The sequence below is a fragment of the Equus quagga genome, chromosome 7 (assembly GCF_021613505.1).
Source record: "Equus quagga isolate Etosha38 chromosome 7, UCLA_HA_Equagga_1.0, whole genome shotgun sequence".
In the NCBI taxonomy this organism is placed as follows: Eukaryota; Metazoa; Chordata; class Mammalia; order Perissodactyla; family Equidae; genus Equus; species Equus quagga.
In genome coordinates, this window is record NC_060273.1 from 12,153,387 (window position 1) to 12,169,804 (window position 16,418).

The window sequence follows — 16,418 nt, forward strand, 5'->3', positions numbered from 1 at the left end:
CCTTACAGCCTGGTCCCCATGGAGCACGTCCTTTAAACCTTACAGCCTGGTCCCCATGGAGCACGTCCTTTAAGCCTTGAGCCTGGCCAAGAGAAGCAGGTCTATTTATTACTGGTGGAACGTTCTGTTATCAGAAGCCTGTCTCATTCAGCCTCAGGACCTACTCCAGCCGGGACGTCTCCCCTGACTTGTCAGGCAGAGGTGACTGTGTCTTCGTGAATGCGCAGCCACCCCAAACTTCTACTCCACAGCATTTACGCCCTCACTTGGTTGTATGTATCTCTTCCTGCGACTAGCTCGCGAGTTCCCTGAGGGTGGGGACCGTGTCAAACCTCCTTGGCATTCCTGATGCCCGGCACAATGCCTAGCTCACAGGAAGCATTTAAAAACTTTTTGGGTAAGAATGAATGAACAGACATTTCTGAGGGTAGCTTCTTCCTTCTGACTCCAGCTAGCTGCCCAGGCAAAACCCAGAAAAGGAACGAGACACTGATTAGTCTCACAGACCCTTGAGTTTTCCTCAATTTCCCGGGCAGTGACTGCAATGGTCTCCACTAGTTCAGAGACGTCTATGTCCTCGCTCGCCATGCCGATGTAAATGCAGCTCTTCATGCTTTTATACTCGGGGCCTGCGGGGAGAAACAACAGCGTCACCACACGCCGAGGAGCCGCCTTTACGGGGAGAGGACGGTGGTTCCAATGAGGAGACAGGAAGCCTGGGGAGGGGCTCTCCCACCCTCGGAAGAACTAAACCACCGTGTCCTCCAAGCTGGTGAGAAATGGCCTTCCAGAGTTCACGGCTGACTCATAAAAGTAGTAATTACCCATTTTAAACGTGAGGTCGGATTCCAGTTCATTTAACTTTTTCAGGAGTCCAGCATGGATTTTTTCCCCTTCTGGATCTAATTTCAAACTGCTCTTATCATCACTTGCATGTTCGTACCTATAAACAATAGCAAACAACAGTATTTCAATCTCGAAGATCAAACGGCTCGTCAGACGCAGGACTGCAGGTGGAGCGTAAGCTAGTGGCGGTCACTGAGAAGGCGGATGGGACAAAGGGCAAGGGAGCTGCTCAGAGGCTCTCGAGATGGAAAACTGCAACAAGGGCACAAGGAGCGCCCACATCTCCAGCCCACGGCGTTTGGAGAGCGGGGCGCGGTGCGGAGGTCTCCCCGTCCCACAGGGATGCGGGTGCAGCCGGAGGTCTGCGCATGCTGACCGCACGCACGGAGCAGTCTGCTCTGCAGACCGCGTGCTTTTTCTCAGCGCTCTGCAGTTCTCCACGCACCGTGGACAGTATTTGTCAGTGATACACCCGAATGTACCTGCTCCTCGTCACTTATGAGTTGGCACAGAAAAAGAACATCCAGTGACTCCTACCTCACTGGGGGCAACGGGGGCCAGCTCGCCTGCTGTGCTTTTGTGAATGCCCAGAACATCTAGGTGAATTTTCCCGAGCCGGGTACGTGACTACACATATTCATCTCAGATTTCTAAGCTGGTTCACAAAATGACCCGGCCACGGTCTTTATACAGCAGAGAGAAATGAACATCAGCTGGCAAGCCGAACCGGTACCTGACGACTCCGATTCCAGGCCAGTTAGGGTCATCGACGTAGAGGAGGCCCGCCGTCCCCGTCACCTCCTGCTTGAACTCCTCTCGCAGCTGCAGCGTGCAGGTCAGCACCGGCAGCTTGCTCTGTACGCAGGCTACGAGCTGGTCCACATCCTCTGCCCGAGTTCCTAAAGCTGAAGACGTTCAGGAGTGTTAGAGGAACGCCTGAGGGATGGCCAACAGAGGGCAGCTGCTCCCACTTCCACGGTCAGCAAGGCTGGTGGCGCTAGGGGCATCCAACTAGCTGGCGCTGAGCATTCAAACAACAACAAAGCCATACAACCCAGACAGGGAAGAATCAGGTGTTAAAAGTTAACATAGCCGGCTGGTTCAGGTGTAGACACAATTTTTTTCTTACAGAGAAGACAGAATTAGCCCCTCCGATCTAATACACAATGAAACTCTAATGCAGACATCAGAGTCTTCTCGGAGAGAGACTGCTTAGTCATTCAGGCTATAAACACCATCGCATCACAGGCCCCAAGCAGAGAGGCAACCACACAGTGCTCTCTCTACCTCAGCATCACGGGGAGAAAGGTACCGCGGCAGATCTGTGGTGGGGAGCAGGAAGGGGGGCGACGACAACAGTGCCCAGTCATTTCTGAAGGTCAGCCTGAGAGGTCTCGGGCCTCCAGGGCTCCAAGGTCTTGGCAACGTCACTGCTCCCTCACTTCTGGCGACTCAAACGTTGTAAGTGGTCTCAGCGAGCCTCAATACGTGCCGCCCTGGGGTCCTCCGCCTGCTTCCGCAGGTTGAGGGACTAAGCGCTGGCGCTGGGGCCCCCTGCACAGCAGGGGCAGAGACTCCGAGAAGATCCGGAGGCCACCGGCCATCTTCGTGATGGCTTTTCTTTGCAGGACGAATGCCCGCATTTCCCTACTTTCACGTCTTTGAGAAAATCTCTTTCCAAAAATGTTGAAAACATCTCAGGAAAAAAGCACAGATTTTTAATCTATCTTTTTTCAGCTCATTTTTCAGTCCTGCCTTAATATGCCAAGCGTGCTCTAAAGCGTTTCATGTACCTGATCTTGCTTTAGTCTTCACCTTGCTACCAAGAGGTAGTGGGGAACAGGTCTGAGGTCAAGGAACTCACTCGGTCCCAGGGGCATGCAGAGGCTGGGAAGGGCCGGGTATCCGGGACTGCCTGGCGTGCAGGCCCAGGGGCTTCAGCTGTCCTGCTGTCTACAACATCTAACGTGGCGGTTCTCAGCCTTCGCTGACCTGTTTGAAGCACCAGAGGAGCTTTAAAACTACCGACGCCCAGGCTCCATTCCAGGTAAGCCAGACCTCTGCCTGGGGCCCAGCCCGTGGGAGCGGTCAGGGCTCCACAGCGGACTAACGTGCCGTCTGGACTGAGAGCCACTGACTGGAAAGGGAAGGGTCACAAGACGTCAAAACACAGGAATGCAAGTGACTTGAGAAATCTCTATTTCTGAGAAGTTACGGAGGAAGGCTATCTACCTACATTTAGCCTGAAAGAAAAGAAAAAGGGTCTCCAAGGAGAGGAACAGCGTACCGCAAGGGAACGCCATCAAGCCCCGCCCCCCAGACCCCTGACAGGCGCTCGCTGCTGCTCCCCAGACTGCAGGGGCCCGTTACCTGCCGCCGTCGTCAGAGGGCTGAACCGCACGCACGAGCCTTCCGTCTCCAGGTCCATGACAGTGAGGCCGCTGGCGGGCACCAGCTGCTTCAGCTGCTCTCCCAGCTGCAGGCAAAGGGCAGGGTGAGGGCGCCGTGCAGGGAGGGGATCAAGCATCCTCAGACCGCCCCTACCCCCCGCCCACGACCAGAGAGGCTCCTGGGGGTCCAGCTTCCTTTCATCTTTACATTCTCTGTGAATACTTACGGCAACTTCTTTCTAAAAACAGGACATTTTATATTTTTTATTACTAAAAAATACAAGTTCATTTTAGAGAAGTCTAGGAAATACAGGTAAATGGAAAAATAAAGTAACAATTACCCCAATACACTGCTGAGAAACACCCATTGCTGACGTGGTATACCCACCCTGGGTCTTTCTGTTGTGTTTGTATTTTCTGTTGCTGCCATAAACATGATATCTACATGCTGTGTAGTAACCTGCATTTTTCATGTAATTTATGGTGACCATTTCCCTTCTGCCATAAACATCCAGCTACGTGGTTTATACGCTGTTTTGAATGTCACTGGATGTACCATAACTTATTCACCAATCCCCCAGGTTGGGCATATCCAGTATTTTGCTAGGATTGATACCACTGTGATGAACATCCTTAACACTGTTTCAAACGTGCTTTACACTAAAATCCCAGTGGTACCATTTCAGTGTTAAAAGGCAGCTGAAGCATAATGCCTTTGACCTGGATGGCCAGACGAGGAGACGTGTTCAGGCCTCTCTGGCTTACGTGCCTTCTGACACTGCTATAAGCACCTGCCAGCGCTCCAGAGGGCAGCACTGCAGTCCGCGTTTTGCTTGTTTTACAGCCTTACAGAGCAGCAAGGAAATGGTCACCTGAGGGAACAACGTTGAAAGGACTTGCCAGAAGTCCCACAGTACGTGAGGTGGCGATGTGATTAAGAACCCAGAATGGAGCCCAGCACCTTCACAAGAGGTCCCTCCTGTGGGTCTGATTTCCCAGACACGAGCATGTGTTAGCCCATCTGGGAGGCAGCAGAAAGAACACGGGACCACATCCTCACCCAGCGATTCAGTGCATCACAGGAGTGTCTCTCCCGGCCGACTGCTGAAGGTGCCATGTTGGGCCCTGGGACAGCTTTAAGCACTGGATCTGACAGCAAAACACAGAAAGGGGATTCACCTCCAAGAAACACAGCTAACTAAAACACATACCCCTCCAACCCATTTCACTTAGCTCCCAACATTAATCCGAGAGAAAAGTCTCAAACATTACAGAAATCAAATGTATATCTCACAATGAATGGATAAACAAAATGTGGAATATACATACAATGGAGTATTATTCAGCCTTAAAAACGAAGGAAGTTCTGTCACATGTTCAACATGGAAGAACCTCGAGGACATGCTGCTAATTGAAATAAGCCAGCCACAAAAGGACAAATATTGTATGATCCCACTTATATGAGATACCTAAAGTAGTCAAATTCAGAGAAACAGAAAGAATGGTGGCTGCCAGGGGCTGGGGAGGGATGGGGGGAATGGGCGTTAGTGTTTAATGCGTGTGGAGCTTCAGTTTGCAAGATGAAAAAGCTCTTTTCTGGAGAGCTCCTGTACAACAATGTGCATGTATTTAACACTATTGAACTGTGCATTTAAAATGGTTAAGGTGGGGGCTGGCCCCATGGCCGAGTGGGTGAGTTTACATGCTCCACTTCGGCAGCCCAGGGTTTCACTGGTTCAGATCCTGGGTGTGGACATGGCACTGCTCATTAGGCCACGTTGAGGCGGCGTCCCAAATGCCACAACCAGGGGCACTCACAACTAGAATAAACAACTATGTATTGTGGGCCTTTGGGGAGAAGGAAAAAAAAGAAGATTGGCAACAGATGTTAGCTCAGGCGCCAATCTTAAAAAAAAAAAAGCCAGACACTTAAAAAAAATGGTTAAGATGGTAAATTTATGGTTTCTTTCAGAATCAAAAATTTTACAAAACGTATATCTTACAGAGAGTTAAAATTTCCACATATTTTTCCTCATGAAAAACAGAACACTTGAATATATTCACACAAACAGAATTCTTAATTTCATTTAAAGTTGTCCTTTCAAGGAATTTCGAGAGGAAATCCAAGCGTAACGCTGTAAGTTACCCTGAGACTACCACGCAGTGTGCAAGGTAAATCAGAGAACCCAAGAGCATCCAAATAGGGCTTCACAACAGAACCATCCTCTTTTCATCAAATGGTCTGGGTGCCTACTCGGCCAGGTGCTGTGTGAGGCAGACAAGTTTCTGTCATTTTGGTGTCTACATTCTATTGAAGAAATACCATAAAGGAAGGAAGTCACGATGCATTGTTGTGAGTGCCATGAAAGAAGGCAGGGACTCAGACATAACATGAGGGAGTTCCCTTGGACAGCACAGAGAGGGCCTCTCCGAGGAGGTGGACATCATGGAGACCTGGCTGGTGGGGAGGAGTGAGCAGGAAGAGGAGTGAGGGGAAACATGTTCAAGGCAGAGGAAACACTGAGTGCAAAGGTTTTGCTCTAGCAAAGAGCAGACTACTGTAGAAACTCAGAGAAGATCAGTCTGACCGAAGCACAGCGAGCAAGAGGGAAAGTGGCTTAAGAGGAAGTTGGAGAGGAAGGCAAAGGCTAGAACCTGTGGGCCTTACAAGGCCTGGGACAGAGCTGGGACCTCATTCTGCTGAAACACTGATAACTGAAGGGTTGCGGGCACGGAAGTGACCTGCTGTGCCTTCCACTCTAACACTCACTCTGCCTGCCATGTGGAGAACGGTCTGGAATGGGGTGTGTGGAATGCACAGAAGTGAGAGGTCAGTTGAGAGGGGACTGTGTCTGTCTAGGTGAAAAATAACGGTGCCCTGGACTAGATTGGTGGCATTTGGGACATTCTTTAAAAATCGAGATTCCCGGATCCAACCCACTGACTCAAAATATGCAGGGAGCAGGGCCCCAAATCTCTCTTTTCAAGGGACTCCTTTCCATTCATTCCAGCACTAGCCCAGGGACTGGCATTTGGAAACCACTGGTTTATCACAGGAAACTATCAGAAAATGCTAAGGCACTCAGGCCGGGAGTTCTTTTGAAAATTATTAAATTTTTCTCAAATGATGACTCAAGATTTTAGCAAGCAAAATATTTTGGACTATCTATTTAACTTGAAATGGTTTAACATTCAAAGCCCTTAAACATAGTTACAAAAACAACTCTCTTTTAAAAATCACCTACCTGAGCCTGGCAGTTCCTGGAAGAACCTGAACACCACTACTGGAGAGCTGAGCTCATCCTCCACCTGAAAAATGGAGTCTGAGGTTACCAAGCGCCGTCAGTTCCAAACGCGCAATGAACAGCAAGTGCGAGACACAGGCAGGAGGGTGTACTTTCTTAACACATACATACTACAGTTCAAAGATCAATTTCAGCTGATAGAGAAACAATAATCAAGGGTTAGTAAAATTCCTAGAAATAATTATAAATCAGTTCCGAGAATACATGCTGAATTATAATATCTGACACTGGTACAGTGAAATTAAAGCAGGAGGAAATTTTAATAATAATGAATAAACATAGGTCTAACATTAAAGATCAAAAAAGGGAGGGAAAAAGTGGAACGAGAATCAGTGCTGAGAAAGCCAAAGCTTTCAAGCATCCAGAAATACAGTAACTCAAGCAGGATTGACTGGAACTTTCTATACCCATGGAAAAAAGAGAACGAGTGCTTTCCTCTCACCGGGGAACACTCTCAGCACACAATGCGAGGCCTGCGGGCAATGTAGATAAGCAGTCTGGAATGGAATCTGCGTATTTTCTAAATCACTGAAGCCATACTTACATTCAGGATGGGCCTCAGACAACTAGCTTCATTAGTGGATTTCCTAACAGATGAAAACGTTCACTGCACTAAGGTAAGCCAGCACCAAGCTCACGCTCTCTACTGAACAGAGGTACAGTCGGCCAGCAGCTTCACCACGGGGTCAGGATACAGAGTGGCAATGCCCTTGACAGACTGTACTTGCGGGGGGAGGTGGGCATGGGGAGAGAAGACCTCTAAGCGCTCAACAACTCCAGTACCGCAATTCCAGTCATAAAACCCAGGTGCGATGTCTCACTTGTAGGGCCCCAACAGGAAACGCTAACTTGGAGAGACAGGAAGTAGTTGGCCCAAGATCTTCTCTCCTAACCTTTCAAAGAGCCACATGGATGTGACTCAGATCGAGCAAGACGTATACTCAAATCTGCCAATTACTCACTGAGCCAATCCCCGGGCTTTCACATCTATTGGCTCCTTTAACTGTCACATAAACAAATAAATCTATTAACATTTAGAGGGACTTTAAATAGAATGTAAGCACTATAAGGAAACAGGAACAGAAGTGACAAAATTCTACACCCACTGCCCTGTCCTCAGCTTAAGGCAGGACCTGTGAGCACCAAGATTTCCATACACAGTCTTCTGTTTGTTTCTCGGAGCTTGGTGGTCTCACATGTCAGCGTGAATAAAAAATCCTGCACAGGGTACGTCCATAGAATTCTGGGTCTAGCAACATGGTAGACTAAGCCAATACTCAAGCGGGCAATTCCAAATACCTGAAGTGCTGGATTAAATATTACCAATAACCAAAACAAAGTTTAACCATTGCTGGGCTCACCAAAAAGGTGAATCCAGAACAAAGAGCAAACAGAAAGAACGCTGAAGGGGCTGGGGAGAGGGGAGCACGCGTGGGCCTGGAACTCGGCTTGAGTGTCGAGGGCCTTGGGTCCTCAGGCCCATGAGAGGGACAGCGGTGAGTGCGCATACAGCCAGGGCCCCTGAAAAACACTCCCTATTGAAAAGACAGAGAGAAACTCCACCCGCTGCCAGCAAGGAAGCTTCACTCTGCTGAGGATGTGTACAGGGAGGAAAGACTTCTCTCGGAGAAATGGAAATGTCGGTGTGCTCTGCATGTCCCGTGTGGTGCAGGACTCCTAAAGCTGTGAAACTAACAAGTGGCCTTAGGAAAAACAATACCCAGGCCATAATAAAAAAAATACAACCCAGGGAGCAAGAGCCTGCAGACACAGTGAGAGGACGATTTGTGCTCCCAGAAATTGAAATAGCAAAACAATCTGAAATAGACTAACAACTATGTTTAAATAGAGACATGAAGGACCAGAAACCAGTCAAAAAAAAGATGATTATAAAAGAGAGGATGACTTGAAAAAGAGAACCTCCTGAAATGAAAAGCCACCGAAAGTGAAAATGCAGTGAATGGGTTAAATGGCAGCTTAGAGGCAGCTCCAGAGCAAATTCCTGGACTCGAGGAAGGTCTGAAGAAATGCACCAGAAGGCAGCAAAGGGAAAAAGAGACAGAAGCAGCAAAGAGACTGGGGGAACACGGGAGGACAAGGTGCACCATGCAGCGAACGAAGTTCCAGAAGGTAAGACTAGAGAGAGGTCGTACTTGAAAAAATGAATTCGACAGAATTGATTAAAAAAAATTGAATCCTCAGGTTAAATAAACACAAGTCCCAAGTAGGATTTAAAAAAAAACCCTACTTAGCAGAACACTAAAGACAACGAAAATCCTAAAAGCCAGCAGAGATGTAAACACAAAACCACATAACTGCCCCAGAGGGCATTCTGGGATGTCCCCTTACATGCTGACTTCAGAAGGTACCCATGTGCGGGATGAGAGTGCAGTCAGACAGCAGCCTGTCCAGTCACTGAGAACACGCAGTTCCCAAGGGCTCCAGGTACCCCGGAAAAGGCCTCGGGGCTGGGGGTGCTGAGCTGGGGGAGAGGTCGGTTTCCAGGATGACAGAGGCTCCTGAAGGGCTGTCCAGACGGGAAAGGCGGCCCCACGGGAGCTTGGAGAAGGGAGTCCGTGTGCGGCAGACACGGCTATTCTCAGACACCCTGGGTCCAGGTCCTGCTGTGCCGCACACTAGTTATGGGACTCTGGACACGTGACTAATCGGAGCGACAGAAACGGAAACAGTAACATCTACCGCAGTGACTTACTGTGAGGATTCAGAGGCTCGGCGCCTATGATGGTGCTATACGGAGACCGCGGCGAGAGCCGACACACATCGCAGTGACTATACTCTGACGCCTGACAATCTCCATCTTGCGTTCCCACACACCATCTGACCTGCCCTTCCTCACAGGCCACTGAGGCAGGACAGACATTCATCTCTCCTGTAAACTGACCTAAGCCAGACTGTCCATGGTGAAGAAGACGGCTTTGGGGTGTCACCCCAGCTCTCCCAGTTCCTAGCTGTGTGGCCTGGGCACTCACTTAACCCAGCTGTGCCTCAGTTTCCTCATCAGTAAAAAGGGAACAGCCAATGCATCCGACAACAGATCAGATTTATTCACGCTTGAACACCTACGCTATGCCAAGTGCTATACTCAGCACAGGATCGTGAAAAAACCAAAAAGACAGAAGTCCCCGCCTTGGCAAAGCTCCTAAAGGGAAAAATAGACAATCAACAAATATCTAATATGAATCTGGATAGTGGTGAGTGTGACAAAGGAGAAAACCCAGGGGACAGAGTGATGGGTGGCTGTGGGGGTTGTTTTAGACAGGGTGGTCACGGAAGGCGTCCCCGAAGAGGTGATATTTGAACTAAGATCTGAAGAGTAAGAAATCAGTCATGGAAAGAATTGAGGGGAATGGCATTTCCAGGTAGAGGGAACACATGTACAAAGGAGACTATTGAGGGTTATACGAAATAATGCATGTAAGGTAATTAGTACTGTGCAGGGTATACAGCAAGCATTTCACAAACAGCAGCTGTGATGACGATGATGATGATAACTGATTACTGTCAGGTCACAGTGCTTCATGCTGTTTGCCAATTACTGTGTCCTCTACTGAGAAAAGCAGCTATTGGAAGGAAGGAAGGAGCAGGGTTTATGCCTCGGCATACGCGGCCTTACACAGATGCTCCAAACCCAGTGCTGATTAACTAGCCCGTCAGATCCTCCCTGCCTGGAGGAGGGTGAGGAAGAAGTAGGGAGGACACAAGCAGGGGCCCCAGCAGGCTCAGCAAGGGAGGGACGGAAAGCACACAGGCCCGGCCCGGCCTTGACTCCTGCCCGCTCACTCCAGTAGTCTAGTCCAGGATGTGTGTTCCTCTGTCCGCAGTCAAAGGAGGCCAGCCAACAGAGCTTCAGACAGCTGAGCCCACAGGCTGAGGCGGTTAAGAGTGACTCAATGTCACAGGGGCCCTGAGCTATGGCTGAAGTGAGAACCCAAGTCTCCTGATGTACACTCATCCCTCTGCTTCTCCAGTGGGCCACTCTCCTCTTCCAAGAGAGGACTCGGATCAACTCAGGCCAAGTGAGAGGCTCCGCGCTCCCACTCAGAAGGCAGTGCCGGGCAGGCCCTCCAGGCGCTTAAGCCACGGACTAAGACGGAAATAAAGTGCACTAACAAGCTTAACTCCATCCTGCAGAAGTGTCAAAGAAACACCCAGTGACTCTGCTTAAATTAGAATCTGACCTATATATTTTCTGAAATTCTAAAATACAATGAAGCAAAACACAAAAAGATTCAAACCAGAACTGACACTTGGCCATCAGCTCCGCTAAATCCTCATTTCCCTGTCTAGTAATTATCCCCAGGGAGCACTCTAATAAGTTCTGGTCTCTTTAGGAAGATATCACGGGAAGACAAGAGCAGAGCCACTTGCTTTTCTCTTCCTTATTCCCCTTTGTGCAAAGAAAAACTCTAGTGTCAGAAGGTTTCAGAAAGAGTAGCCCGAAGCATTCTGAGAGACAAAATGATTTGTCATTTCAGGAGGATGGGTGTTCTGAAATTGTTGGGCAGGTGAAGTCAATGGTGTTTATTCGATCTTTGTGCAATTCTAACAATAAAACTACGAACAGATTACATGAAAAGCACTGCAGGGGTTCAAACAATGTATGGTGCAAATCTCTAGGCTTTACGCTAATTGTAGAATTATGTCATCAGGACATGCATGATTTTCTCCCAAAGAATGTGGTTTCACTGGAGTTGCCACAATTCCATCGAAATGCATCAAATCTGGAAAAAGTCATTCTAAGGTGCTGAAGTTAAAAGTGATTTACCGCAAAAACAGATCAAATTATATACTATACCAAGATTTTGATGTGGTTGACTTTCTTCAAACTTTCTTGCAATCGCTGACTCTGCAAACGACAAAAAACCAGCCATGTAATTTCATTAGATTGACACAACCTATCAAGAAGCGGTTTTCATGAGAGTCTCTGCACATCTGCAGGGTCTCAGGCAGATAGAGCTACGTGTGACTTGGTGATTTCTAAGTTTGGCTGCCAATTTTTGCATTTCAACATCTGCAAATACTCCCCAATCTTTCAGTTAAAAGTTACATTTAGTGGTTCCAGAAAAGCTTTTACTAATGAGACACATGAATTAGTCAAATTAGCAATATAAGTCATTCACTCATTCAAAACTCCGAGAACAAGGCAACAAAAGCAAAACTCAATACATAGAACCACACCAAACCAAAGAGCCTCTGCCCGGCAGGGGAGACCATTAGCAAAGTGAAAGCAACTACAGAGGGGCTGTACAGAGGGTACAACAGGCACACGGAAAGACGCTCAGCATCCCTAATCACCAGGGAAATGCAATCAGACCACAGTGAGATGTCCCTCACCCCTGCTAGAACGGCTGTTCTCAGAAAGACAGGAAGTAACAAGCGCGGCGAGGGTGTGGAGAAAAGGGAACCCTGTCCACTGCTGGTGCGAGTGTAAACGGGTGCAGCCACTATGGAAAACAGTATGGCAGTTCCTCAAAAAATTAAGAATAGAACTACCGTATGATCCAGCAATTCACTTCTGGGTATTTATCTGAAGACAATGAAAACACTAGTTCGAACAGATACCTGCACCCTCATGTTCACTGCAGCATTATTTCCAAAAGCAAGACATGGAAACAACCTAAGTGTCCAGCAATGGATGACTGGATCAAGAAAATCTGACATACGTACACAGCGGAATATCACTCAGCCATAAAAAAGCATGAAATCTTGCCATTGGTGACAACATGGATGGACCTTGAGGGCAGCATGCCAAGAAAAAGACAAATACTGTATGATCTCACTTACATGCGGAATCTAAAACAAAACAAGGAGCTCATAGCTACAGAAAACAGACTGGTGGTTGCCAGAGGTGGAAGGTGGGGGGTGAGTGAAATGGGTGAAGGGGGTCAAAAGGTACACACTTCCAGCTATAAAATAAGTCATGAGGATGTAATGTACAGCACGGTGACTATAGTTAAGTGCATATTTGAGAGTTGCTAAGAGAATAAATCTTAAAAGTCCTCATCACCTAAGGAAAAAAAACCTTTGTAACTATGTATGGTGATGGATGTTAACTAGACATATTGTGGTGATCATTTCACAATATCCACAAATATCGAATCATTATGTTGTATACCTGAAACCAAGGTAATATTATAAGTCAATTATACGTCAATAAAAATGCCAAACCTATTGAGTACAAATGTGTGCAAGGCACAGTACCTGATACTGGGGAGGAGGAGGAGCAGAGAGAAACGAGAGGGCCCAGCACTGTTAAGAGCTGGGCAGGAACCTGGGGTCTGGAATAACCCACCTGGGTCCACAAGCTGGCTCTGCCACTTACCAGCTGCAGGAGCGTGGGTAAATTACTGACTCTGCCACCTGCCAGCTGTGACCCTGGACAGTTATTTAGCCCGTCTGTGCTTCAGTTCCCTCAACTAGAAAATGGGGATGATAGCATCTATCTTAGAAGGTTGTTGTGAAGATGAAATGAGTTGCGATAACAAGTGTCTAGAACACGCTATGCATTATGTAAGTGATGACTACCATCGTCACCACCGCCGTCACCATCATTACATTACCATCTCAATCCCAGTTCTCTTACCACGGACGTGGGGATAAAATAGTATCTACTTCATTAGGTTGGGATTCATTAATTCAACAGACATTCATTGAGTGTTGGACATTGGAAAACTCCCATGAAAACTATTTTTTTGGCCAAGGAAGATCTGCCCTGAGCTAACATCTGTGCCAATCTTCCTCTATTTTGTATGTGGGTTGCTGCCACAGTACGGCCGCTGACAAGTGGTATAGGTTTGCGCCTGGGAACTGAACCCAGGCCACTGAGGCAGAGCTCACTGAACTTAACCACTAGGCTACGGGGCCAGTCCCAGAAAACTAATACTTAATACGTTGTCATCAGTGGAGCTTACGTTCTAGTGAAGCTGTGGGGATTGAATGAGACCCTGCAGGCACAGTGCCTCGGAGTGCCTGGCACTGAGTAAATGCTCCATAACCGCTTCCCATGAAGCTGAAGATGATGACGAGAAGGAGGAAGGGAAGGAAGAGGAGGACACTGATTTCTGCTCTCAGGGAACCTACATATCTGGTCTGGAACATGAGGCATGAATGGACACAGATAACCCCACGGGCTAAATTTCCATGCAGTTTAACAGAGCAGTTAGCAGTAGAGAGTCAGCAACCGGCCATCACTCGAGCCCCCAGGAGCGTGTGAGAGCAGCTCCAGTGTCTGCCTGCAGGAAAACGCCACAGCTGCAGCGGCCTCACGGCTCTGGGAGTTAATGTCCTCATCATCTCCCTGCCCTCCCTCCGCAAGCCAAAGGGAACTGGAAACACTCTCCCTTGAGTGCCCACACCTGCCCCAAACTGACAGTGACCAGGCAATAAAAGCTTCTCCTTCCCAAGAACCAGATGGGAGCCGACAGCCCAGCGAGAAAGTGCTCTAAAACACGTGGGCTTCTGTAAACATGACGAACGTAATTCTTAAAACTAATGTAAAAATGAAACGACCTCGTTTCGAATAGTTTCTAATGAAGCAGAAACAGCGTTAGAATGAACTATTCTGACATTACGAACCAAAGGACTCCTGCTACAGGAATACAAAAATACTAATTTTTCTTAAATATAAAAATGACTACAGGAAGGGCCAATTCCCCAAGACGATATTGAAACAAAGCCTTCTTTTTAAACCTATTTGCGTAACTGACTATCCAGCTAGGCACTGCTGTGAGAGCTTCACATGTATGCACTCATCACGTTCTCATAACGATCGTACATCACCGCCCCTATTTCACAAGGAAGAAAACGGAGGTACAGAGGTGACATCACGCCTTTAGACTGACATCAGCTCTCAAACTGCATAAATATGACATTTTTCTGCTTTCTAAACTACAGCATAGTTATGTATTTTTCACAATTAGAACACCTCAAATAGAATTAGAATTGTCCCTAGAGCCTTGCAATTTGAAAACCCAAGCCAGCTGGTGTTATAAATACACATGCCACCCACAATCAACCCCTGACCATTATATTCCTTTACCCTCAAGAGTCAGTCAGTCAAGTGGAACATTTTCTTTCTTTCTTTCTTTTTGTGAGGAAGATTGGCCCTGAGCTAACATCTGTTGCCAATCTTCCTCTTTTTTGCTGGAAGAAGATTGTCGCTGAGCTAACATCTGTGGCCATCTTCCTCTATTTTGTATGTGGGATGCTGCCACAGCATGGCTTGATGAGCGGTGTGTAGGTTTGTGCCTGGGATCCAAACCTGTGAACCCTGGGCTGCCGATGCAGAGTGTGTGAACTTAACCACTACGCCACTGGGCTGGCCCCTCAAGTGGAACATTTTCCCCGCTTTTGCGTCCTTCTTCACGCCCTGGCTGTCATCTCATCCCATGTTGACACTGGCATTCATTTGAATTTGATTTCATTTGGACAACCCCAGCAGTGTCTCCCAGAACTTTGAATACAAAATATAAACATGCAGGGCGATGAATCTGCCTTCTTATGAGATGGGAAATCCAGACACCAAGGTATTGGGTGGATGGCAAATCAAGGAAGGATTTTTCTGTCTCCACTTTTGCCATGGAGCAGCTGTGACTCGTTTAAACTTCAGTGTCTACTCACCAGTTGACAGGCGTGCTTGATCCTCTCCACAATGCCATCGAGTCCCAAGTATTGCAAAGACAACCACAGGGGCAGGGCACGGAGTTTGTCTGCTGGCTTATTTGATGTAAGACCAGCAACTAAAGTCTAAAAAAGCAATGGGTTTATTAATCAAAACCACTTAAAGCTCACAGCAGAATTAACTAGCTGCCAGCGACTAGGCGCTCAGTCCGTGTCGGAGGCCACGCCAGGCACTGGCTTGCATTACTCGTTTGACCATCCAACAACTCCACGAGGGAAGTACCCCTGGCAAGTGAGCTCAGAGGCCTTGCTTTGTCCAAGGGCTCATGGCTAAAATGTGGCAAAGCCAGGATGCGAATGCAGATGGGTCACATCCCAGGGCTGGAGCTCTGAGCCACTCAGGAGGCAGCCCCTTCCAAGGCTCTTCTGAGGTCCTCAAATCTCTGGCCATTTTCACGTGAGCAAGACATTACTGGTCTCACGAGAGTCACATAAACCTTATTCTGCATGTGTCTACCACTAACTGATCCACTATCAAGATCCATGCCTTCAAAAAACCCATCAAGTTTCAACCTTCTAGACAAGGTGGATGGCAAGTTTCAACTACTAACAGAAACACCACTTCTGGAAACCAGTCTAAGGAAATAATTTGAAACACAGAAAGACGCTCATTATTGCAGTAACAAAAATTTGAAAACATCCTAAAAGGTCACAAATGGAGAATGATTAAACTGTGGTATTTAGCAAAGAACATTACGCAGTCATAAAATGTCATGAAAAGTTCTTCATACACATGGGGAAGTATGGGGAGAATAATAGAAAAAATATCTATGGGACAGTTTCACTTATGTTCAAAACACTTTTCCGAAAAGAAAAGTCACAGAAGTGGCATTAAGGACACTTTTCCCTTTGTTTTTCTGTATTTTGCCCCCAGACCTACTAACGACTCTTAGCTACTCCCCGCTCCCTCCTAGTGAGAGTAAGCTCACCAAGGCGGGGTCGTCGTGTTTATAAAGGGTAGCTGCCGGAACAGCTGGCAGACCCAGCCACGTGCCTGGGGTCAACGTCATGCTATCGCATTTGGTCGCAGCCTACCAAAGAGAGAACGACTTTTTGTTAGACTGTCAGAACGCACTAAACCCAAACCCTCCTCCACTCATGAAAACCGTGAAAATCAGGGATTTAAGTGATTTTACATTCCTTCTTAAAAACGCAGTATTTAGTAAAGCAACGACAT

The 16,418-nt window shown here is 47.6% G+C and overlaps 1 protein-coding gene across 1 annotated transcript in view; it reads right to left on the reverse strand.

Annotated features, from left to right (window-relative positions):
• PDXDC1 (pyridoxal dependent decarboxylase domain containing 1) overlaps window positions 1–16,418 on the reverse strand; it is a 51,221-nt gene that overhangs the window by 4,186 nt on the left and 30,617 nt on the right. Inside the window, exons 11-19 of the mRNA XM_046666236.1 lie at window positions 16,171–16,272; window positions 15,182–15,307; window positions 11,358–11,408; window positions 6,482–6,545; window positions 4,297–4,385; window positions 3,217–3,322; window positions 1,580–1,751; window positions 825–943; window positions 508–629 (exon numbers count right to left, since the gene is read on the reverse strand). Of these exons, the coding sequence (XP_046522192.1) occupies window positions 508–629; window positions 825–943; window positions 1,580–1,751; window positions 3,217–3,322; window positions 4,297–4,385; window positions 6,482–6,545; window positions 11,358–11,408; window positions 15,182–15,307; window positions 16,171–16,272 (951 nt within the window). The remainder of the gene's footprint in view (window positions 1–507; window positions 630–824; window positions 944–1,579; window positions 1,752–3,216; window positions 3,323–4,296; window positions 4,386–6,481; window positions 6,546–11,357; window positions 11,409–15,181; window positions 15,308–16,170; window positions 16,273–16,418) is intronic.